The sequence below is a fragment of the Chrysochloris asiatica genome, unplaced genomic scaffold (genome assembly GCF_000296735.1).
Source record: "Chrysochloris asiatica unplaced genomic scaffold, ChrAsi1.0 scaffold00040, whole genome shotgun sequence".
NCBI lineage: Eukaryota > Metazoa > Chordata > Mammalia > Afrosoricida > Chrysochloridae > Chrysochloris > Chrysochloris asiatica.
In genome coordinates this window covers 12,227,433-12,249,932 of record NW_006408558.1, presented here as the reverse complement: position 1 = coordinate 12,249,932, position 22,500 = coordinate 12,227,433, and the positions used below count along the sequence as shown (strand labels likewise).

Genomic DNA, 22,500 nt, shown 5'->3' with positions numbered 1-22,500 from the left:
TGGGATACCTGGATACCCCCCTACACACACACACACACACACACACACACACACATACCCATGGCACAAAAATCCCTGATTACCAGTGTAGGGTGGGGGCAGACAGTGAATACATAAAAAGTCAAATTCCAGAAGATCTCTGGAGGGGAGACCAAGTGCAGAGGACATTGAGGCAGAGGTGAATGGAGAGCTTCTTGGAGGAGGGGCATGTGAGAACCTGAGGGGGTTCACCATGGAAGCTCCTGGAAGGAGGCCTGGTCATCCTAAGATGAGATGGATGCAGGGTGAAGAGGGGGCCTGGGCAGTCAGCTGAAGGTGCCCCTGAGGAGCTGGGGAAGGCCCGACTGACTCGAGGGGGCAGAGGGTGGGAGGTGCTGGCCAGGCAGGTACAAGACTCCTCATCTGTCCATCTCAGAAAAGTAGTCCTTTTATAGTTGGGTAAACTGAGAAGGAACAATGTGTGAGGGTGGAGCTAGGAGTGACCCACAAGGCCAGTTCTGACCACTGGCTGCATCACTGTTTGATGTAAGCCAGAATCGTGGGAGTGAGTGTGCATGAGTAAGTGTGGCAGTGTGTGTGTATGCACGGATGAAGGTGTGTGTAGATATGGTGTGTGGGTATTGTGAAGGTATGCACACATATGTCAGGGAAGAGTATAAGCATATAGTGAGTGTGTGTACGTGTGTGTTAGCATATGGTGTTTGTATATAGTGTGAGGGTGTGTAAGGGTATGATGTGTGTATAAAATAAATGCATAAATGGGTGGTATATATGTAAGTGTGTATACATGTATGATGGGCACTATGTATATGTATGTGAAGTACATGCATGTAGCATGTGTTTGTGTGTATGAGGGTATTGTCAGTGTATATCCATATGTATGTGAATGTATGGTGTATTTGTGAGTATGTGTACATGTACGGACAGTGTTGTATACGCGTGTGAAGTACATGAATGTAGCATGTGCATGTGTGTGTGAAGGTGTTGTGAGTGTATATCAATATGTATGTGAATTCATGGTGTGTTTGGATGTGTGTGAACATGTATGGGCAATGTATGTGTGTTTGGATGTGTGCGTACATGTTTGTAAGTGTGTGAAGTACATGAATGTAGCAAGTGCGTGTGTGTGTGTGTGTGTGTGTGTGTGTGGTGTCATGAGTGTATATCAATATGCATGTGAATGTATGGTGTGTTTTTATGTGTGTGTACATATATAGACAATGTATTTGTAAGTGTGTGAAGTACATGAATGCAGCATGTGTTTGCATGTATGAGGTTATTGTCGGTGTATATCAATATGTATGTGAATGCATGGTGTATTTGTAAGTGCATGTACATGTATGGGCAATGTTCATGTAAGCATGTGAAGTACATGAATGTAGTGTGTGCATGCATGTGTGATGGTGTCGTGAGTGTGTATCAATATGTATGTGAATGTATGGTGTGTTTGTATGTGTGTGTACCTGTATGGACAATGTGTGTAAGTGTGTGAGGTACATGGATTTAGTGTGTGCATGCATGTGTGAGGGTGCTGTATGTATCAATATGTATGTGAGTGTATGGTGTGTACATGTATGGACAACGTGTTTGAGCATGTGAAGTACATGAATGTAGCATGTGCATACATGTGTGAAGGTGGTGTGAGTGTATATCAATATGTATGTGAATGTGTGGTGTATTTGTGAGTGTGTGTACATGTATGGGCAATGTGTGTATGAGTGTGTGGAGTACATGAATGGAGCATGTGTTTATGCGTGTGAAGACATGGTGTGTGTTTACAAGTGTGAAAGCAAATATACAAATGTGTGTGTGTACCTGTGTGAAGGTGTGTGAACGCATGGTGCACATATATGTGTATATAAGTGTGAGTACGTATATCTTATAGTGTGTGTGGGTGTGGTTCTGTGAGTGTGTGTAGTGAGTATGTGTAGTGAGATGTGAGGGTGTATAAGTAAGTATAGGGTAAATATATACATGTGAATGCATACAGTTATTTTTGAGTCCTGGTGTGGTGCTGTGGGTTAATGCACTGGTCTGTAAAGCCACTTTGAGCCACAAGATTGGTGATTCAAGCTCATCAGCTGCTCCTCGGAAATCCACGGGTCGGAACTGACTCAATGGCACTTAGCAGCAACAACAATGGGAACAGAGACAGTAGAGTGTGTGGCTGTCAGGGAGCAGAAACAGGAAGGTGGCCAGATTAGGTCTGTGGGGAGTAGGACCCAGCTCCAAGACAGTAGGTAGGTCTGGGCCCAGAAGGAGAAGGGCTGCGAGCCAGTGGGAGGCCATGCCCCCAGAATGGGAGATGGAGTGTCCTGGGTCTCTGGTGAGGGTCCCTGCCTGAGGACGGTCATGGAGCACGTTTCCCCTCTGCCCCATGGGGCTGTCTCCAGCATTTTCTTGTCCCTGTGATCTCCCTCCAGGATGCATTTGACTTAGTGGGGTGGGAGTTGAGGAGGAGGCTTGGAAGCCCCCAGTCAGGGTCCACAGTCATCAGGGAGGTCCTAGGGGGCTTTTGGTCACATGTAGCACAGTTCCCATCTGGCCTTTAAGAGGAGCTACCCCCTACACCTGTTGCCACCTGCCCCATATTCCCTTGGGGGAACTCAGCCCACCCTACTCTCTCAGTCCAACTTAGGAGTGACAGGTGCCGACAACTCCTGCTTTGCTTGTTCCTGGGGGTGGTGGCAGTGTCCCCTCTAGGTGTCCCCACTCCAAGCCTTCTACTCAGCCCTTCGTCAGACCTTGCTGTGGCTGAACTGTCTTGAGTTTTGTCCAATACACAGTGGGTTGGGATTTTGTACCATCTATTTTTTATTGCTGCTTAAAACTTGCATTGTTTTAGATTTAAAAGCATAACGTTTTTTGGGAAAAAAATCATTTCAAACTTAACAAGAAGTTGTAAGAATGAGATTTATAAAAAGCATACCTGTCCACTCTTTTCCCAGGACTGTGAGTGCTCTGGGGTCAACATTTTACCCATTTGCTTTACAATTTGTCCTTTTTCTCTCTCTGTCTGGTTCTCTCTCTATCTCTGTTTATCTAGGTCTACCTATGGATCTATCCATGTATTTATCCACGTATCTACCTATGGATCTATCCATGTATTTATGTATCCATCCATGTAGCTATGTGTCTATTCATCTATCTAGATCCATGTATCCATGTATCTACCTATGTTTCTATGCATCTGCCTATGTGCTTATCTATATATCTACCTGTATATTTATCTATGGAGCTGTCTACGTAACTGCCTATGTGTCTATGTATGTATCACTGTGGGATAATGCACTGGACCCAAAGGCCCATTTGAACTGTGAGGTCGGTGGTCCAAACTCCCCAGCCCGTCCTCAGAAACCCTATACAGGGCACTCAGTAACAACAATAACAACATGTAGCTACCTACGTATCTGTCTATGGATTCATCTATGTATCTATCTACACACATTCTCAAATATATTTTTGAGATGATCTCTAAATTCAAGTAGAATATGTTCATGGAGAATGAGTGTTCCCAAACAGTTGTGCTGTACATAGACAAAAGCTGTTGTTCAAATAGAACAAAGGAACACCGAATGGCTTAAAATTAGGAAAGGTGTGTGCCAGGGTTGTATTCTTTCACCATACCTGTTCCATCTGCATGCTGAGCAGATAATCCAAGAAGCTGGATTATATGAAGTAAAAACGTGGCATCAGGATAGGAGAAGACACATTAACAACTTGCAATATAAGGTGCACCTGACTCACGTCATGGTATTTTCAATAATCTCATATACGTATGAAAGTTAGACAATGAATAAGGAAGATTGTAGAAGAATTGATACATCTGATTTATGGTGTTGGAGGAGAATATTAAAAGTACCATGGGCTGCCAAAAAACCAACAAATCTGTGTTGGAAGAAGTGCAGCCAGAGTGCTCCTTAGAAGTCAGGATGACCAGACTTTGTCTCTTATACTTCAGACATGTTCTCAGGAGGAACCAGTCCCAGGAGAAGGCCATCATGCTTGGTAAAGTGGAGGGTCAGCAGACAAGGGAAAGACCCCCCAACCAGATGGATTGGCACAGTGGCGGCAGTAATGGGCTCAAGCGTAACAGTGATTGTGAGGTTGGCGCAGAACCAGGCAGTGTTTCGTTCTGTGTACATAAGGTTGCTACAGAGTTGGTACAGAGTCAAAGGCACCTAACAACAACAATGTCCATGTATCTAGTCATGTATCTAACTCTGTCTGCCTATCTGCCTGCCTGCCTATCTAACGATCATTTCTCTGTCCCCCTCTTCCTGTCCATCTGTTTCTATCTATTTCTGTTTATCTGTCTATCTGTCTGTCTGTGGATTACTCATCTCCGTCTCCTGTTTCTAGTTCTGTTATGTTTATCTCTGGGTCTATCTGTGTCCTTCAGGTTCTCATTCTTTCATTTGAAGTAAGACACACAACCCTTCATTTATCAAGACCTTTCCGAGTTTTCTGAAAACACAGCTGTTTTCTTAAGCTGGATAGCTCAGCCAGCACTATCAGCACAGTTAACATCGAAATGTCACTTTGATCTAATCTCCTGACCATGTCCTTGTGAAGCTCTCCTCTCTCTTTGTACTTGTTTTGAGCAATCCTTTCTTTCCGGCATAATGCTCACCGGATGTAGGCCCTGGGAGCGCCATGTCTCTGTGGAGATGTTCTTTCTGGTGATGAGTGGTGTTAGAGACCACAGCCTGGTACTCTGTGTCCACTGCTGCTTCTCGGCCCTTTGGTGGACAGCACGAAGACCCCATGTGCCTGCCAGTGGGTTCCAGAATCTCCATAGAACAATCTCATGATCTCTCCAGGAACTCATGAAGTCCCCTCGTATGTTGCCATGTATACACACGTACACACATATAAAGATACACGTGCACACCTTGGCCTTACCTATTTAAATACCTCCTTCCTTGTTCTGTAACAGCCCAAGCCTTCAGGATTATCTCCATGGCCCCAACCCCCTGCACAGCCTCAGCCACAACCAGGGCCCGGTTGGCTAGGGGCTTCTGCCTCACCCGGACCCCTGCATCTTGCACAGTACCTGACACCTCCCTGCCCTCCCTCCCCATGCTAGATCACCCCCTTAGGGTCTCTTGCTTCAGCTGCTGCTCTGGCCCTGGATGTGGCCGCCCCTCTTCCCTCCCCTCACTCCGATCCCCCTTACTGTGGCTGCTTGTCTCTGATGAGAGGACCCTGATCACCCACTTCCAGGATCCCCAGACCTCTGCGGGACTCCCAATTCATGCTTTTCTACTTATGTAACCTCCCCTCAAAACTTCCTGGGCCCCTCAGACCCCAGCCCCTATTAACCTGCTGCTCCCTGCCTTCCGCCCCCTCCCACATTGGAGTGTGTTCCATCTCCTCATTTCTCATTTTGCCTCTTTTCTTCTTAGTCTCCACCTGCAGGGAACTTTCTAGAATGGGAATCTGATGAGGACAGGAGGTGTTTTTGAGCCCTCACCACCTGCCCTGAGTTCAGCCCTCAGGTTCCCCACCATGAGGGCTCACCCCCCATAGAGACAGGCATGGGGTCTAGTGGGCCCTGGCTTTGTTGTTTTCTGCTTTTGATGTTTGCTTGTTTCCTTTTGTCCCATGGTCCTCTTTGATTTCATTCATTCATTTACTGACCCAGAAGTGGAGGTGGTTTTAATACTCTTTTAAAAAAATAAACACGCCCCCCATCTTATTAGTGATGCCTGGCATTGTGCAGTACATTCTTTACAATGGCTCAACCAACATAGACTCATGGTTCCTAAGCCCAGTCCACAGTTCACAGAGGGGCTCACTCTTCCTCTTGCATTGTTCCGTGGGTTTCCGCTAATGCTTGTGTCCACCATGACTGTCCTGAAAATGCCCTAGGCCTCCCTCCATCATCCCCCACCCCCACCCCGCCCCAGCCCCCTGAGGTCTATTCAGTATTGCTAGACTCTTGTCTTTCCCAGAATGCCCTGCAGTTGGAATCATAAGCATGTAAATTTCTTTTTGCGTGGTCTTCTTTGGCTAGATTCACGCATCCATTCACTGACTGCAGAGTGGTTGTTGTTGTTGTTATTGTTGTTAAGTGCCATCGAGTCGGGTCCGACCCATAGCGACCCTGTACAGGGTTTCCGAGGGTGTAAATCCTTACGGGAGTAGAAAGCCTCATCTTTCTCCCGCGGAGCGGCTGGTAGTTTCGAACCGCTGACTTTAAGGTTCGCAGCCCGATTCGTAACCACTACGCTACCAGAGCTCCTTAGGGATGTGGATATTTCATTTACTTACTTGCATGGTCCTCTTTGTCTGCATTCATTCATACTCAGACGTCACAAACACCATAAATCCGTGATCCAACCCAAGAATTAGAACATTCCCCACCGACAGCTATTTAGTTGCTTCTACCCTCTCTGTCCCTATCCCAGGTAATTACTCTCTGGAATTTTTTTGTCTGAGATATCCCAGGTAATTAATTACTCTCTGGAATTTCATGTCTGAGATATGCTTGCCTTTTAAAAAATAGTCTTTTAATGATGTGTGTCCTCCTAGTCCCGGTGGGCTGAACCCTTCCTTGCTAGAGCCCTGCTCTGAGCCTGGGTTACCCCCTGCCCTCATGATTGATTCTGGCCCCCTTTCCAGTGGACCTGCCCCGGTTTATTTTGCTCCACCGTTATTCTCTGGACCCTGTTTCCTGTTTGCCGTGAGGCTCCCAACTCTGCAGGCTGCTGTCTTGGTCTAGAACATTCCACGGCCCCTAACACTCCTCTTCCTTCTGACACTTGTCCTCCACCTTTAGGTCCCACCAAAGACCTCGCTGTCCATAGACAGATCTGGCCCAGCCAGCACCCCCCACCCCCACCCCCGATGTTCCTCATGGCTCCTTAAACTCTCTGTGAGCCTCATTCGGCCTCTGTTTGACCAACTTCAACCCCTCTGCCCCAGAGAAACTGAGGCAGGCCAAGACACAAAGCAGTCAGCCTGGGTAGAGGTACTCTACAGCAAACAGCAGGGTCCCTGAGCCGGAGGGCCTAGCATGAAAGTATTGCAAAAAAGTCAAGGCCAAACCCTGGGGCTTGTTGGGGGAAGGTGGGAGTTTGGCTCCACGAGGTCGAATAGCACTACTGACGTCTGTCCTTTGTGATGGTCTCAAGGCTGGCCAGCAGCTGCCCTCCCTGCCTCTGGCAGATCAAACGCTGGGCCTTCCAGGGGCAAGGACAGGCTGATAGCCTGGCTCCCAGAGATCTGAGCAGGGACCTTGTGGGGCATCATCGGCCAGGAAGGGGCTGACAGTCAAACCTTGCCAAGGACGCTCTTTGTCCAGGCCTGGGGTACTCTGTCCCCTGACTTGCAAGATGGGCTCTTAGTGATGAATGGAAGCTAGACAAAGTTCTCTACTCCCACCCAGCTCAGGGGGCTCAGGTTCAGGACCAGGTTTGGTTAATCATCACCCTAGCTCAGGTACATGCCTCCTCCAAGTTTGTCCATGCCAGGTGTGCCCGACCCAGATGGGGGTGGACTGGCCTAGGACTTCCCTGATGCCCCCTGTGGAGATTGGGATCTGAGGCCTGCCCCCTGCCTCTAACCAGGCCAGGCCTCTGTTTCCTCGCGCATAGCTTGCGTGTGGTGCTGCCTGCCTTGCAGAGCAGCAGGAAGGATCGGAGACCTCCGGCCTGGCCTGTTGAGACCCCACCATGTAGACTGGTGGTCTCAGGTCTCAGGGCCCAAGCCAGGGTACAGACTCAGTGTCCAGGGTCTGGAGACACAGAAGGGGTTACCCTGAGTGGGTAAGAGGGGAAGTGGCTGTGTGGTCACCCTTCGGGCGGCAGGCAGGAGTCCTGTTGGCTCTTGGAGGAGGGGCAGCCTGGGGGCAGGGGTCTGCCCTGGCCACCTTACACCATAGGGGCAAGCTTGTGTGTCTCCTCCAGGACCAGCTCTCCTCCAGCCCTGGAGCCCTGGGCAGGGCCAGTGGTCACTCTCCCAGGCCCTTCCCAAGAGGAAGGGTCACCAGTTACACGGGCCTTCCTGTCCCAGGCAGTCCTGGAACTGCTCCCCATCCCCCTGACCACATTGCCACAGAGGGTGGTTCCCAGAGGTGAGAGCCCAGCCCACCAGGTGGCCAGCACCAGACCAGAGCAGTGTTGGGAACGAGCAGCCTTTATTGACCACTGAGATGGGCTGGGCCGGGCCGGGCTCTGTGGGTAGCCTCTGCCAGATGGCCAGTCTAAGACTCGGACTCGAACATCTTTTTCCGACCTTCCATGCCTGACTTCTCCTCGATGTTCTTCCGCCAGTCGCCAACATCTCGGAGGTCCCGCTCCTGGGGAAGGGGACAGGGCCCAGAATTGTAAGCTTCGTGGTTGGGTCTCCCCTTCCCAGGGCCCTGGGGCTAGGAGCATGGGCAGGTACCTTCTCGGTGTCCTCTTTCTTGACCTGTTTCAGGTTGGCTCTCAGGTCCATACACACCTTGTGCTTGGAGCCCAGGAGGGCCTTAAGCATGGCGTCGGCGGACATGCGCACCCTCCGAAGTGGGGGTCGTTTGAACTTGCCTCTCAAGTCAAAGAGCTTCTGGTTCATGTCCTCCAGCTGCAGGGTGGGGACTGGTAAGCACTGGGGAAGCTTGGCCTCCCTGCCCTGGCCCACAGGCCCAGCCCGGCCAGCTGCTCACCTCTTTGGTACTTTTCTGCACCCTGATTTCCATGTCATACTTCTCCTCCTCGGCCACGTCCACCTTGGCATGTAGCTGCTTGCAGAGTTCCTGGGGGCAGAGGCCACTGTGGGCTCAGGGTCGCCCACTGCCAGACCCGGCCTCCATCCCTAGACCACGGGTGCAGGGGAATGGAGGCAGCTGGCGGGCGGTACCTGTACTTCAGCCATAGAGCCGGGGATGTGCAGGGGTGGGCAGTGCTCCTGCAGGTATGACTGCTTCTCGGACTCGCGGCGGCTCCCCTCCTGCTCCAGCTCCGTGGCTGCGATCTGGAGCATGACGCTCTGGGGGTGGGGTGGGGGGGCATGAGGGGTTGTGGCCCACCATGGAGACCCTCCCTCCTCAGGCCCTGTCGCCCCCGTAGATCCCCTGGCCATGCACGGAGCTCAGTGCCTCCCGCAAATTCCATAGACCCCCAACACCCTCTGCAGACTCCGGTGCCCCCCTGTAGGTCCCAGACCCCACGTGGATCCCACCACACTCAGGACTGTCTCCGTACCTTCAGGTGCTGTCTGCGGGCCGTGATGGCCCTGTTGCGTTTCTGCAGGGCAGGGGAGAGGGAGTGGGTCAGGGTGACTGAGGTTTAGCTCCCCTTCTCCCCGGCTCCCCTCCAGACAGGGGGTTCTACCCAGGGGCAGCTGAGCTGGGCTCAGGGACAAGGTGCTGTGTGGAGACAGCATTGTGCCTGGTGACCGATCCCATTCCGAAAGGCAGAGGCAGAGAAGGAATGGCCCAGTAGCAGGGGTGGGGGGACCCTGTAGTTCTGGGGCACAGTCAGAAAGGAGAAGCAATCCTTTCCCTGTGGTACCAAGCCCACTTCCCCTGCTTTCATGCACAGGGTGTCACTTCCTGTTTCATCAGGGTCTTGGGGGGCTGTGGAGTGGCACATTTTCACCATAGGGGAGGGACCAATTGGCCATGTTCCCTGGGCCTTGAATCTCTGACCTCTGACCTCTGACCTATCCCCAGTGGGGTCTGTCCCCTCCATCATGTGTAAACCTCCCCAGACAAGCAGCTACTTACCTCATCACTGTGGGGCAGGGGGAAGGGGGAGAGAAGAGAAAATTTAGGGTCAGGATCATGGTCAGAGGGGAGCAGGACTTGGGGGCTGGGAGGAGGTGAGGCGGGGGCGGGCAGCACACAAGAAGGGCAGCAGATGCCCTGGGGAACCACTTACTCCCCCATCCTGAAGTCCTGAATTCAGAGCCTAGAGAGACAGAGGACATGTGTCAGGCCCTGGCCCTGAGGCTATGGGGTGTGGTACTGAAGGCCACCCAGTCCCCTCCACCAGCCCAACTGTCCCCTCTTCGGTGGGGGTGGGGGGAGCTGTCATCTTGGAATTCCCCCAGCGGGAGTAAGAGGAGAGTGTCCCAAAGTCCAGGGTGAGGCTTGGAGGAGCTGCAGCTGTCCCTGGGGGGTGTATGTGTGGGGGGAGGGCAGTGCCGGATGGGTCAGCACAGGTGGTCTGGAGTCCATGAGGCTATTTTTAATCTTGTCTCTTTGGCTTTGAGCCCAAGTGTGGAGAAACCGCTCCTCCACTTGGTTTGGGGTGTAGCGCCAGGGGTCCCTCGCCCCTTAAATCTCCCTCTAATGTCCCCAGAACAGAGGCCATGTCCTTAGGGGTCTGCCCACCCTACCACCCAATACATCATCATCTTCCTTCTTGCACCCAGCTCCGTGGGGACCCCAGGAAGAGTTGCTGCATCCACACCGCAGCCCCCGACCCCAGTTTCCACCCTAACCCCCCGAGAAGTTCTCTCTGGAGCTCAGTGCCCAGAGCCCTGGCGTCGACTGTGTAGTGGGGGCCTCACCTAGCTTCTGTGCTACGGTGCAGAGTGGGTCAGCCGGCGGCCGGTTGGGCTGGTGGGCCAGGGGAGGGGTATAAATGGCCTCCCCTGGGCTGGGCCCCGGCTCAGTAAGGGCATGGAGCCCTCTCAGACCAATGGGGGACCAGGGAGCCAGCTGCAAGCTCCCCACCTGCCCAGGCGCCTGGCCTGGTCCAACGACCCAGAGCTTCTGCCCAGTCCAAGAAGTCTTGGGGGGGGCGGGGGCGGGTGGAGACTGCAGTTGAGCTGCTCTATTTAGGGCTCAGTGACAAGTTTGAGAAACGTCCCTGTTCTTGCAAGGAGTTTGAGGACAGACACATGCAGCCTTGTTTGCTGACATGGGCGGGCAGGGTCGGGCGGCCATTGTGAGCTGGCCACACTGGGCCGATGGACTTGACCAGGTGCTCAGTCCACACTCCATCACTGTTGGCTGGGGCACAGGGCAGTCCCCTCCTCCTGATACTCCCTATTTGTTCCTCTAATCAATAGGGTCCCCTTGCAATAGTGGTGGTGGGGACTTTAGATGCTCAGTGGCCACGTCCCTCCAATTCTCCAAGCCCAGTTCCCAGGGGGAGGCCTCAGGGCCCTGGTGCCCGGTCGAAGCAGGGGCTGTCTGTCCTCTCACACATAAGTCCCCCCCCCCGCCCCCCAATGTGCCATCTTCTCTCAGAACACCCTACCCGGGGGCCGTGCACCTGGGCGATTCAGAACACGTCCTTCAACCAGCATGGGCCTCGCCCTGGAAACCTCTCCCCGACCCACGGGCGGCACCCCTGGCTGCCTGGGCAGGCCCGAGACCCCTCCCAGCCCCAGCCCCCCAGCCCGCTGTGACTTGGCACCCTCTTGTGTGGCCCCCCCCACACCCGTTCTCAGCGTGGGGAGGATAGAGGAGATGGCGGATGAAGAGGCTTTGCTGACTAAAGCCGTCCAGATGTGCGGGATTAGGAGGTGCTCCGGGCCAGGGCTGCGCCCCCAAAGACCCAGGCGGATTCCGAAGATGCCTACTGCCCCCTGCTGTTCATACAGGAAGCCTCGGCATGCCTGCCTGGGTGTCAGGTCCTGGGGTCTGGGCTGCGGACGGTGACCCCTTGGGTTGGGGATCCCTCCCTTCACACCACTCTCCCTCCCCCTCACCAAAAAAGCCTCCAACTGTCCCCGGGGGGCCGGCTCCCTCTGCCTCTTCCTGAGGCCTCCCTGACTGTCCAGCACCTTCCCCTCTGTGTCTGTGGCCCCCACCCCTTCTCTTCCCATTGCCCCCAAATCAGACCCTGCTCAAACCCTCCTGAAGCAGAGCTGACCAGGGCTGTGGTGAGGAGAGACACGCAGTGGCTAGAAAAGACCTTTATTCCTGGGTCCCCCTAGAGGGCATGGTCACATGATCCCCACGGCAGGCAGCCTGGGGGTGCTCTTAGGAGGGGGACAAGGGCAGGCGCCGGCGGGGCTGCAGTTTCAGGGTCTGGCCCACCGCCCTGGCTGGTCTCAGGTGATGCCACTGTGTGATGGGTCTCCGGGCCTGGGCCAGCAGGTCTGTCCAGTTCTGCAGGGACTGACCAGAAGCATGACCACCTAGCAGCAGCTTCCCCAAGGGCCCAGCCCAGAACTGCGGACCTCGGGCCCAGACCGCCAGCACCAAGTCCACGCTCTGGTGAGGAGCAGGGAAAGACAGCAATCGGTTTGGCCCCTGTGAGGCCCTGGCCAGTCCCTTCCTCCCAGAGGCCCACCTGGATCTGACTGAAGGGCACGTGGAAGGTGAAGGCTTCATTGAAGTAGGGAGAGGTGGTGACCTGCCGCCCAGCGGCCTTCCTCTTCTTCCACTTCCTCTGATGCAGAATGAGCTGGACCTTCACGTAGGGCTCTGGGCGCACACAGTGGACGGAGGAGCAGACCCGGGTCTGAGGCCAGTCCAGGCCCCAGCCCTCCGTCCTTCCCCCCCTTCCCTCTGAACGGGCAGTGAGAACTCACCTGCTAGTCCTGGGTTCAGGCTCCGGGCCTCCAGGACCACCACAGACAGCCAGCTGGAGCTGGGCATCTATTGCACAAAGAAGCATAGCTCCCCCATCGTCTGCTTGGGCTATGGCAGAGACGTAGACCTCAGCCAGAGTGCGGCCGAGTTGGTACAGGACTCTGCAGAGGGTCTGCTGAGCCTTCGAGCATGTTCCTCAGGTCTTGTGCCGCTGTGGCCGACAGTCATTGATCTCACCTGAGCTACGCCTGGTGGGTCCAGCTGGTGCTAAGCTCTAGAACATATTGTAGTTCCACGGTGCCCAATGGCAGGGGCAGTTCGCCTAGCGGTGTGTGCTGCGAAAAACGCTTGAAGTCCAGGACTTGCACTCGTAGGGCGGCCCTCGGTAGCTCAGCTTTTGGGACCTGGAGGGACAGGGGCTGTGAGCAGGACCCACCCTGATTGGCTCAGACCCACCTGGAAGCAGCGGGTCTCCTGAAACTGGGGACTGAGTGTGCCCCGGGGCACCTTAGTCTTGTGCCCATGTCTGGCCTGGGTGGAGATGCTGATTCGAGCTTAAGGGTCAGCCGTGCCATAGGATGCAGGGGGCTCAGGTCAGCTGTCTGTTTAAGGCCCACCCTGATCTGGAAGGCATAGTGTGAATTCAACCCAGATATCCATTGGGCATGACCCCATCACCCAGGGAACAGTGTTTGACCTCCATTGTACCTTCCCGATAGACCATCAGGGCCTGGGCAGTGGGCAGTCCTTCCTTACCTCCTCACTCCCAAAGTCATACTCCAAGGAGAGGAGCAGACACGGGCCCCCTGGCCCAGATTCCAGACTACCCACATCTGGCTGCACCTGGTGGAAGGGGGCAGGACACAGTGACAAGTGTTGGTGAAGCCCCACCTATCGGAGCTCTGGGCATCCCACAAACAGTGCCTGTGTCTGGGCACCTGTCTCCGGGCAGCACCTGTTTCACCAGGGCCTTCCTCAAGAACCTACTGTGGCTCCCAAGGACCAACATTCAGGTCTTTGAGCTACTGGTCCCAGCCCTCTCTTCCTCCTGTGCCCATGACCTTTGCTCATCTGTGTCCCCCACCAGGAAACCCCTGCTCTGCCAGTGTGTGTCAAACCTCGGTGGGGGCTGAGGTGGCCCTAGAGTTGGGCATGGGGGGGTCACGGGGGACCTCACCAAATGGGCTGTGGTGGATCCGGAGGTGCTGCCCAGAGCTACGGCCTCCTTGTCTCTGGGCTTCTTGTTGTGACAGTGGCGACGGGCGGCACCGGATGGCACACAGGAGGTGACAACAACCAGGATTCCGGCAGCCACTGCTATGGCCACAAGTGCCCAGCGGGACCCTGGAGGTACAGACGGGGGCCAGGTGCTCCTCTGGACAGCTTCCAGCTCTAAGGCTGAGCCATCATCCACCCCTTTCGGGGGTCCCAGCACTTACAGGGCATCCTGACAGTGGGCTCAGCAGTCAGCTCGGGCTGAGCTGTGGTGTCAGGTCCAGCCAGGGCATTTCAGGGGGCTGGGGGACGTGCCCACCCCTGGCCCTGCCGTTTGGAGAGGGGGGTCAGCTAATGGTGTGGGGTGGCCCCTCGGACCCTTGCTTGCTGCCCCATCTGCCTTAAGCCACCTGGGCAAGGAGGTAGCCATGGGTGAGGACTCGGAGTAGAAGCCAGCATGGCCAGGGAGGCTCTGGGCTCTGGCGAAAGCTTGGGCTTCGCTGCCACAGGCCCTGCCTCCTGGCCACCCCGCCAGCCCCTAGCCTCAGCCAAGGAGCCCAGGACTGGGAGTCTTGTCTTCACTGGTCATGGACCACAGGGCCCTCCCTTCCTCCCTCCCTCCCTGCAGGAGCAGCGCCAGAGCCACCTCTCCCAGGAAGCCCTCCAGCTCTCCTGACCCCTCTCTCCTAGCCTTTGTGGTAGGGGGTAGGGAGTGTCTCATTCCTCCTCTGCCCCTGGGGATTTGCAGTTACACATGGGAGGTTGGGGGTGGCATGTCCACTGTGAACTTGGGGCCTGGGAAGCACAGGAAGCTAGGCTTTCAGGGGTCATGGGGAAGGGGACGCTGCTGGGGCGACATAGAGGGTCTGGCATGGTGGCAGCTCGTTCCTGTAAGCCTGAGCTCAAGGCATACCCCTGGCACAGGTGGGCTCCTGGCCAGCAACGCCTGGGGATGAGGGTGAGGTGGGGGCAGGTAGGGGTAGGGCGAGGCCAGAACATTCCAGGCGCCCTGACTCAGCTGCCCAGACTCGCCTACCTGCCTGCTCCGCCACCCTCTGGTGGGGGAGGGGAAGGGAGGGACTGGCGTGGCCTGCCTGGCCCCTGCACCCTTACCTGCCTGGGGCCTGGGGTGGGAACGCACCTGGTTGGGCTGGTTCCTCCCAACAAGGAGGCCAGGGATCCAAGTGGGGCGGAGTGCTAAGGCTCTAACAGGGTTCCTGTGACACCCCTTTCCTGTCCTCCGCCCCCCCACACTAGTCTAGTGGAAGGGGGAGCAGCTCCAACAACAGTTGGGGGGTCCAGGCCCCAGGAAATCTACACACAGTCCCTGGGGATTCAGGCCACTACAAATCCACACATCAGACCCTGAGGGCCCCAGTAAATCCACATACCAGGCCCTGAGGGCCCCAGTAAATCCACACACCAAACCCTGGGGGTCCAGGCACCAGGAAATCCACACACCAGGCCCTGAGGGCCCCAGTAAATCCACACACCAAACCCTGGGGGTCCTGTCTCCCTTGCTATCTCTGTCCACCCCCAAGGGTCCTTCACTTATGCTCATGGTTCCTGCAAAGTCAGGATGATGACCCCTTCCAAGGACAAGTAAATGGTGCTGTAGGATAAGCACTGGACTGTTAACCGCAAGGTCGGTGATTCAGATCCACTAGTGACTCCTCAGAAACCCTATACAGGGTCCCAATGAGTCAGAATTAATTCAATGACACTTAACAACACCAACATCATCGTCGGAGGCCTGCCTTGGCACTGTAGAATAAGCCCTGGTCTGCTAACCACGAGGTGGGTGGTTCAAGCCCACCAGCCTCTCTTCAGAAACCCTCTACAGGGTTGTGATAAGTCAGAATCGACTCGACGGCATTTAATAGCAGTGACAACAAATGGTGGGCAGAATCTCATTTTGTTGCTATGAACCAGAAGAAGCAACGTAATGGCACCTAACAACAAGTATGACATGAGGCTTAGAATCCCTGGTGGTGAAAACAGTGGGCATAGTCGGCTTGAGCCCACCCACCGTGTCTCCGGCGCTCCACATTGTTTTGCATTTGGCCTCGAAGATTCTAGAGCCAGTCCTACTGTCCCCTACAAAGAATATGAGCACCCCGCAGGGCCCTGGCAAAGCGCCCCTAGTGTTCACTGGTGGAATTACCACTGGCCTGCGGGTCCCTGGAGCTGGATTTACACACGCCACCCCCCATCTCCTGCTCATTAGTCCATTAACTTCAATTTAATCAATTCTGATTTTTTGTAATCTCAGAGCTTACATGTATCCTGAAATTAAAATTAAAATAGCTTCCTTTGAGTTACGGTTCAGAATTTGGGCTTTGTGTGTGTATGTTGTTATTGGTAAGTGCCTTTGGTTCCAGCTCATAGAGACCCTGGAGAGAGTTTCTGAGGCTTTCAAATTTCCCCCGGAGCAAAAGGTCTTGTCTTTCTCCCTAGAGCAGCTGGTGGTCTTGAACCATGGACCTTGTACTTTGAAGTCCAGTACTAATTGTCTGGAGCCACCGCACCCCTGTGTGTGTGTATGAGGGGGCTTCAAGAAATACGTGGGAAATGGATTCAAAAGACGAAAAGACAATGCAATTTTGCCACACGATCTTTGGAACTCCCTCATACATGTGTGTGTCTGTGTATGTGGGCGCGATCCCATCGGTCTCTAACACTGCCTTGCTCGTGTTCCCACTCTGGGTGCAGTCTAAGAGCAGACAGGAATAGTAGGGTAAGAACTCGACCATAAGGTCGGTTTGAACCTCCAGACCGGTGGTTCATATCCACCAGCCACTCCTGGGAACCCCGAGTCAGAAGCACAGACAGTGGCTGGGATAGAATCCTACTTAATCCTGGACAGTCATTGGGACTGCTGGCCCAGCCAGGTGAATGCTGTCCCAGGAAGTCCTACTGGAAGGGTCCCAGGAACCCTGGGAAGCGGGCAGCCTTGTGGGCCGGCATAGGGTCCCTCAGGCCCGCCGGGTCCCCACGGTGGTAAAGGTTCAGGCGGTGACGCCGCCACTAGATGGCGCCACACGCGCCTGGGAGCCATGCAGCCTCCAGGCTACTCCAGAAAGATCCACAAAGAGCTAGCAGCTAGCTCTCTCCCAGACCCCTTCTCAGTCATTCTCTCACCCAGCTAGGGTAGGAGGTCCTTCTTGTTGTCTAACTCTGCTTGTCCATCTCCTTGGCTGGGAGGAAACCTCCCTCTCTAGGTGTGGAGGGAGACAGGTCCCTTCCTTCCTCCATGGAGACTCCTCTGACTGAGCCTCACAGCTCTGGGCTGTCTTCTGAGAGAGCCCCCCTCCTGCTCCCCAACCCTCGGCACCTGCTGAGTCATTCCTGAAGCTGCCACACTTTACTCCCTGGTTCCTGCCTGAAACGCCCCTCCTGTTCCCCATTCTGCCCCTTCCTCCAGGAATCCCTCCCTGGAGCCCAGGCCCCCAGCACCTGTTCTATAGTTACACCGAGTTCCCGTCCCCTGGCCCGGCCCCACTGGGAAGGATTTCTGTCCCTAAAAGCGAGTGTGAAGACTGGCTCCCCACTTTAGGGTTGTATACCCCAGTTCAGGCCTGGTACATATTAAAGGACTGACAATTCATCTTCTTGGGAAGATCCACCTACCATCTAGCTGGAACTTTCATACTGTCATGGGATCAAGGTTTCTGTGGGCCCTTGCAGTCCTCCTAAATGTGGTGTAGACAGCTCTCACCTGATTCCCACCATCTCCTCAGCCCACCTGACCTCCAGCCCTTCCTCCTGGGCCCTGGGCACCCAGGGGCCAGACTCCCAGATAGCGCTCAGAGACCAAGGCTGAAGCTGAGAGTTGGTTGGCTTTTAATGATTACATAGGAGTTCTTGGTGGGGAGGAGGGGGTGTGGGAAGGTAGGCCTTTGGGGAGCCCCACCTCATGACTGGAACTGCTGGCCCTGGGGAAGGTCCCCAGAACCAGTGTCCCAGTCTTAGCTCCCTTCCAGGGGGTCTTGAGGTGAGAACATTTCTGCTCGGCCAGAGGTATTGCAGGTGGAGGTGACAGGGAGAAGGCTGTGTTCAGCTGGAGAAGATGAGCATCCTGAGGCATGTCCTGAGTCCCCAGAATCTCTGGGTTTGTGTGGTGTCGGGGAGGTCCTCTCTGGTGTTGCTGGATCCAAGAACATACTAGAAGGAGGGCCCAAGGTGGCCTTGGGCAGAGCTGGGCAGTGCTGGATTGGTAATGCTCTCTCAGAGGGCTGTCAGGGACTGCCCAGCCCTGCTAGTGCCCCCCTTCTGGAATCAGAGAACCTTCCAGGGGTCACTCTGTCTGTGCCTTCACCACTGCTGGGCTGGACAATTCATCGAGTCCTAGTCACCCCATTAGCAGCCTTCTCTCTCAGATGGGTCCTAAGCTAATGGATCCAAAGTCCTTATTCAGGCCAAATTGCTCTGTCTCTTGCTCCATGACCCCAGCAAGGCCTGAAATTTGAGTGGCTTCTGTCCCCATTCTATGCTGACCAGTCTATCTGGAGTCCAAGGAAGTGGGTTCAATCTGTCCAGTTCCGATCTGCCCCCAGGCTCTACCGGACCTGGCTGTCCATTTGACTCCTTATCTATGGTCAGCTGGTCTGACAGAGGGACATGAAGCTGGTTAATGCTTAACAGGAGATCTGGTCCCACCCGCCAGGCCCACGCCTGCAGGACTTCCCGGAGACAGGTCTCCTCAGGGCTGCTTTGGTATGTGTGCATGCGTGTGCCCCATGCTGGTCAGACACTCAGACATTCGGGCCTCAGCATCCTCTTGGGCACATCGTGTGCTCCCTGTCTCCTAGTTTGAGCAGCCTAGGGTGAGAGAAGTTTTGGAAGAGTGTCCAAAAGCGGAGGGGCCAGGCTCTGCCCAGTGCAGTTGGGGCAAGTGCCCACCCCGGCTGAGGCTGAGCGCTACGTGTGTCTTGTACTTTCTGCTGGCTGTGTAGGGCCTTTGTGCTTCCTTGTCGAGGGGCGCCGGCCTGGCGAGACGGAATTGAGGTTCCCGGGCAGGAAGGGGAAAACCAAACAGAGCTGGCCGCCTGCGGGCCTCCTGGCGGGGCTCCTGGCCGGGGGCGCTCCCTTTGAGATTGCCTAGGAACGTGTGAGGTCAGAGCACACAGCTAGCTGGCTCCTACGAGCAGGCTGCTGGCATGGGCCAGGCGTGCAGTGGAAGTGAGGCCCGCCTGCCTGGCCTGGGGTCAGCACTAACAGAGGGCCCGAGTGGGCAGCCTTCTGGGGTTTGGGGGCTCATCTGGGGTGCCCTTCACTGTGTCTTTGCTGTATGTACCCCGACATCCTTGGTTCCAATATCTGTGGCTTCTTTATCCAGGGAGCCCACTGCCTAACACCCCACTACCTGAGTTTCAGGGAGCCTGCACTCCATCACTTGAGCATTGAGGAGCCCACACGCCATCCATCACCCTAGTTTCGGAAAGCCGCACCCCAACCTCCACTGTGTACCTCCTTGTGTGAATATTGATGGTGGAGCGGGTTCCCGTCTCTAAGAATCTGGACATATGTCCAGCTCGTGTGAATTTCAGGGGGACATGGAATTTAGCACCCCATCCGTCTGAGGATGGGGTACACACACCCCTGTGGAGCTTGTAACCCACTCAGCCAATAACTGGTGCTCTGGGACCTGGTGCTAGTCCTAGGTGCCTGGTCACAGGACAACCTCGAGGCCCCTGGTCAGTCCCTGGTCTCTGCCTACAGGTTCTCTGCTCACGGGGCCCATGTTGACAGAGCATCTTCACCCTACCTGGGCACATCTGGGGTCCCTGCCCAGAACTCCAGGGCACCTGAGCAGCCTTTGTCCAGGGAGTTTGCTTCTGTTGGTCTGGACCAGACACTCCCCCAGGACACCTGCACTTTCTGCACCCCCCCACCACCCCACCCCACGGTGCCTCTCAAGGGAGCCTGTGTCTTGGGCCAGCCTGGCAGCCGGGCCGCGTTCCTGCGGTTTTGGGCTCTGGCCCCCCGTCCTCTGTTGCAGCCTGTGTGAGTCCCATTCACACTTGTCTTAGAATCTCTGTGGCCACTCATTCACATGCTGGGCCTCTGCCCACCCACAGGTGTTGGAATGCTGTCCGGGCCTCTGAGGAGCTGAGCCCAGACCCCAGCCATCCAACACTAGGGTGACTGTTTTCCTTAGTCTGACTAGCTGCATCTCTGCATCCCATGCGGCAAGCCCAAAGCTGCTTTAGACTTTGCAGCCCCAATGTCCAACAGTCATATCAGCACTGTAGACTCTGTTGTGGGGGTTCTGGGTCCTGCACCCCATTCTTTATTGACTCTGGGGGCCCTATGGCAACCATCCCTCTCAGCATTTGTGGACCCGAACTCTGGTCTCTTGAATAAATGTGTGTCCTACTAGACGGAGAAACTGGGGGCCCAGCCTCCCATGTATCTGAGTATAGGGGTGTCTGGCACCCCTGAGTGGCACAAGTGGCTAAGTGCTCAGCTGCTCCTTGAAAAGTTACAGGTTTAAGTCAGAGAGGCCTTCAAAGAAAGGACTGATGTTCTACTTCCAAAACCCAGCCACTGGGGACCCCCCAGAGCCCAGTTCTGCTCCATACAATTTGGGGCGTTAGGAGTCACGGTGGACACTGTGGACTCAGTAACTTGTCTGAACACTCTGTACCCCCAGCATCAGGACATCTGGAGGATGAGAGCTCAGCCCTTTGTGACCCACTCTCTAGTTTCTGTCCATCGGAGAGTCCAGCTGTCCAGTCTGTCATGTCAGTCCATCGTCACGCAGTCCTCCCCATGATTTCACTGTGAGATCAGGACGCCTGGAGCCCACTGCCATGCACATCAGAGTGCCTGGTGCCCCAAGACATGAATATCAGGGTGCCATGTACCCCACTGCCATGAACATTATTACAGTGTTTGGTGCCCATCACTGTCACTATGGGGGTGCCACATAAACCTATTACCGTGAGCACCAGAGTGCCTGGGGTCCTATCAGTTTGAATATCAGGGTGCCACATACCCCATTGCCATTCATGCCAGAGTACCTGGTGCCCCAACCCATGAATACCGGTGTGCTATACACTGCATTACCATGAGCATCAGAGTGTCTGGTGCCCTGACGCATGACTATTGGGGTGCGCTGTACCCCAATCACCATTAAAATCTGTGTGTCCTGACCACCAGTCCTCGAAGTGCCTGGGTGGCATGTCATGTGACTGAACCGTCCATCCAAATGTGTGCCTTGGTGTTAGGGTCTCTGCCTTCCCATTCCTGGACATTCTGGACATTCTGGCTCTGGGCCCTGTTTGTTGCAGAACTGGCCAGACTGCACTGTCCATGGTTAGGGTTAGAGGTGGTCTGTGCACTGTGAGCTCAGCCCCCCACATCAGCCAGGGGGAGGTTCCTGAATGCAAGGTGAGAGGGCCAGCCTTGTGGATCAGCCAGGCTCCAAGCTCCCCCTGCTGTCTGCCAGCTGCTTCTGGCTGCGGCCTGACCTCCCTCCTGCCCGACCCCTAGCTCCCTTCTTGTGGCCCCAAACCACACTCTGCATACTGCCAGGCCAGCCAGCCCCAGCCAGCCCCAGTCTGTTAGCTACAAGCCAGGCTTTGGGCGCCCCCTTCTGTACAAAAACCTCTCACCAGGCCCTTTGCAAGGACTGACCGCTGACCCTCTACTCCCAAAGGGGATGCTCAGGACCCAGATGGCTCCCCACACTCCACCCTGGGTGCTCTCTGTCTGGGGTCTCCTTTCTGAACGGAAATCTCCCCTCTGGGAGCCAGGGTCAGCAAAGAAATCTCCAGAAGGAGCTCCTGCTGAACAGTCTTCACCTTGAGAGCCCCTCCAGCCCTCAGAGTGCCCGCAGCACTAGCTGGACTGCTGACTTGGGAAAGCACTCTGTCTTCTGATCCACAGCCCAGAGGGTCTCCACAAGCCCTTGGCATCAGACATCATGTGGCTGGGAGACAGCAGGTGAGAATAAAGGAGACACTGGCTCTCCAGCCAGCAGGGGTCACTTCCTGACAATAGCGTTCTCCTCTGGGCCAGGCGCCAGGCATTTCCTTCCTTCTCTGTGGGCTTCTGACTGTCAATCAAGATCTATAATGTTGTTAAGTGCCATCAAGTCCGTTCCAACTCACAGTGACCTTGTATAGGGTTTCCGAGGAGCAGCTGGTGGATTTGAACTGCTGACCTTATGGTTCAAACCTACATTGTATCATCCATCATCTCTCTATACGTCCATCTATCCAGACTGTATGTCTTTCCATGCATAATGTATTTATTACTCCATTCATTTCTCAATATAGCTACCCATCCACTTGCTTATATAATTATATAAACATAGTATAGCCATCCATGGAGTCATTCAAGCATTGATCCATTAAAGCATCCATCCAAACATGAATACACATCTAGAAGCCCTGGTGTGGTGCTGTGGGTTAATGCGCTGGACTGGGAAGTTGGTGTGAACCGCAAGGTTGTTGGTTCAAGCTCACTAGCTGCTCCTTGGAAACCCTATACAGGGTTGCTATGGGTCACAAAGGACTTGACGGCCCTTAATAACAATAGACTTCTCTTTACATTTCTCCACTGAGTAATAGCCATCCGTGCATCTATCCATCCATCACACATCCATTCTTTCTTCCACTCAGACATCATCTACTCTTCCTTGCAATTATCCATCCAATCTTTCTTCCACTCATACATCATCTACTCTTCCTTCCATTCATCCATCCGTTACCCATCCATTCTTTCTTCCACTCAGACATCATTTACTCTTCCTTCCATTCATCCATCCGTCACCCATCCATTCTTTCTTCCACTCA

At 54.7% G+C, this 22,500-nt stretch overlaps 2 protein-coding genes across 2 annotated transcripts; both read right to left on the bottom strand.

The window, feature by feature from the left end:
• Positions 1-8,209: 8,209 nt before the first annotated feature.
• LOC102832095 lies at positions 8,210-11,769 on the bottom strand. Its single transcript, XM_006861024.1, has 9 exons — positions 11,199-11,769; positions 10,504-10,623; positions 9,990-10,102; positions 9,870-9,899; positions 9,192-9,233; positions 8,848-8,976; positions 8,654-8,743; positions 8,395-8,571; positions 8,210-8,305 (listed from the first exon to the last, which is right to left on the bottom strand). The coding sequence occupies exons 1-9, from the start codon at positions 11,767-11,769 to the stop codon at positions 8,210-8,212; spliced, it is 1,368 nt and encodes a 455-aa protein (XP_006861086.1).
• Positions 11,770-11,926: 157 nt separating this feature from the next.
• Positions 11,927-13,927, bottom strand: SYT8 (synaptotagmin VIII). Its single transcript, XM_006878182.1, is given in 10 exon segments — positions 11,927-12,160; positions 12,240-12,373; positions 12,481-12,589; positions 12,719-12,750; positions 12,753-12,885; positions 12,938-13,063; positions 13,066-13,104; positions 13,238-13,324; positions 13,659-13,825; positions 13,921-13,927. Coding segments are annotated over 10 exon segments (1,068 nt in total).
• Between the last annotated feature and the right edge of the window lie 8,573 nt (positions 13,928-22,500).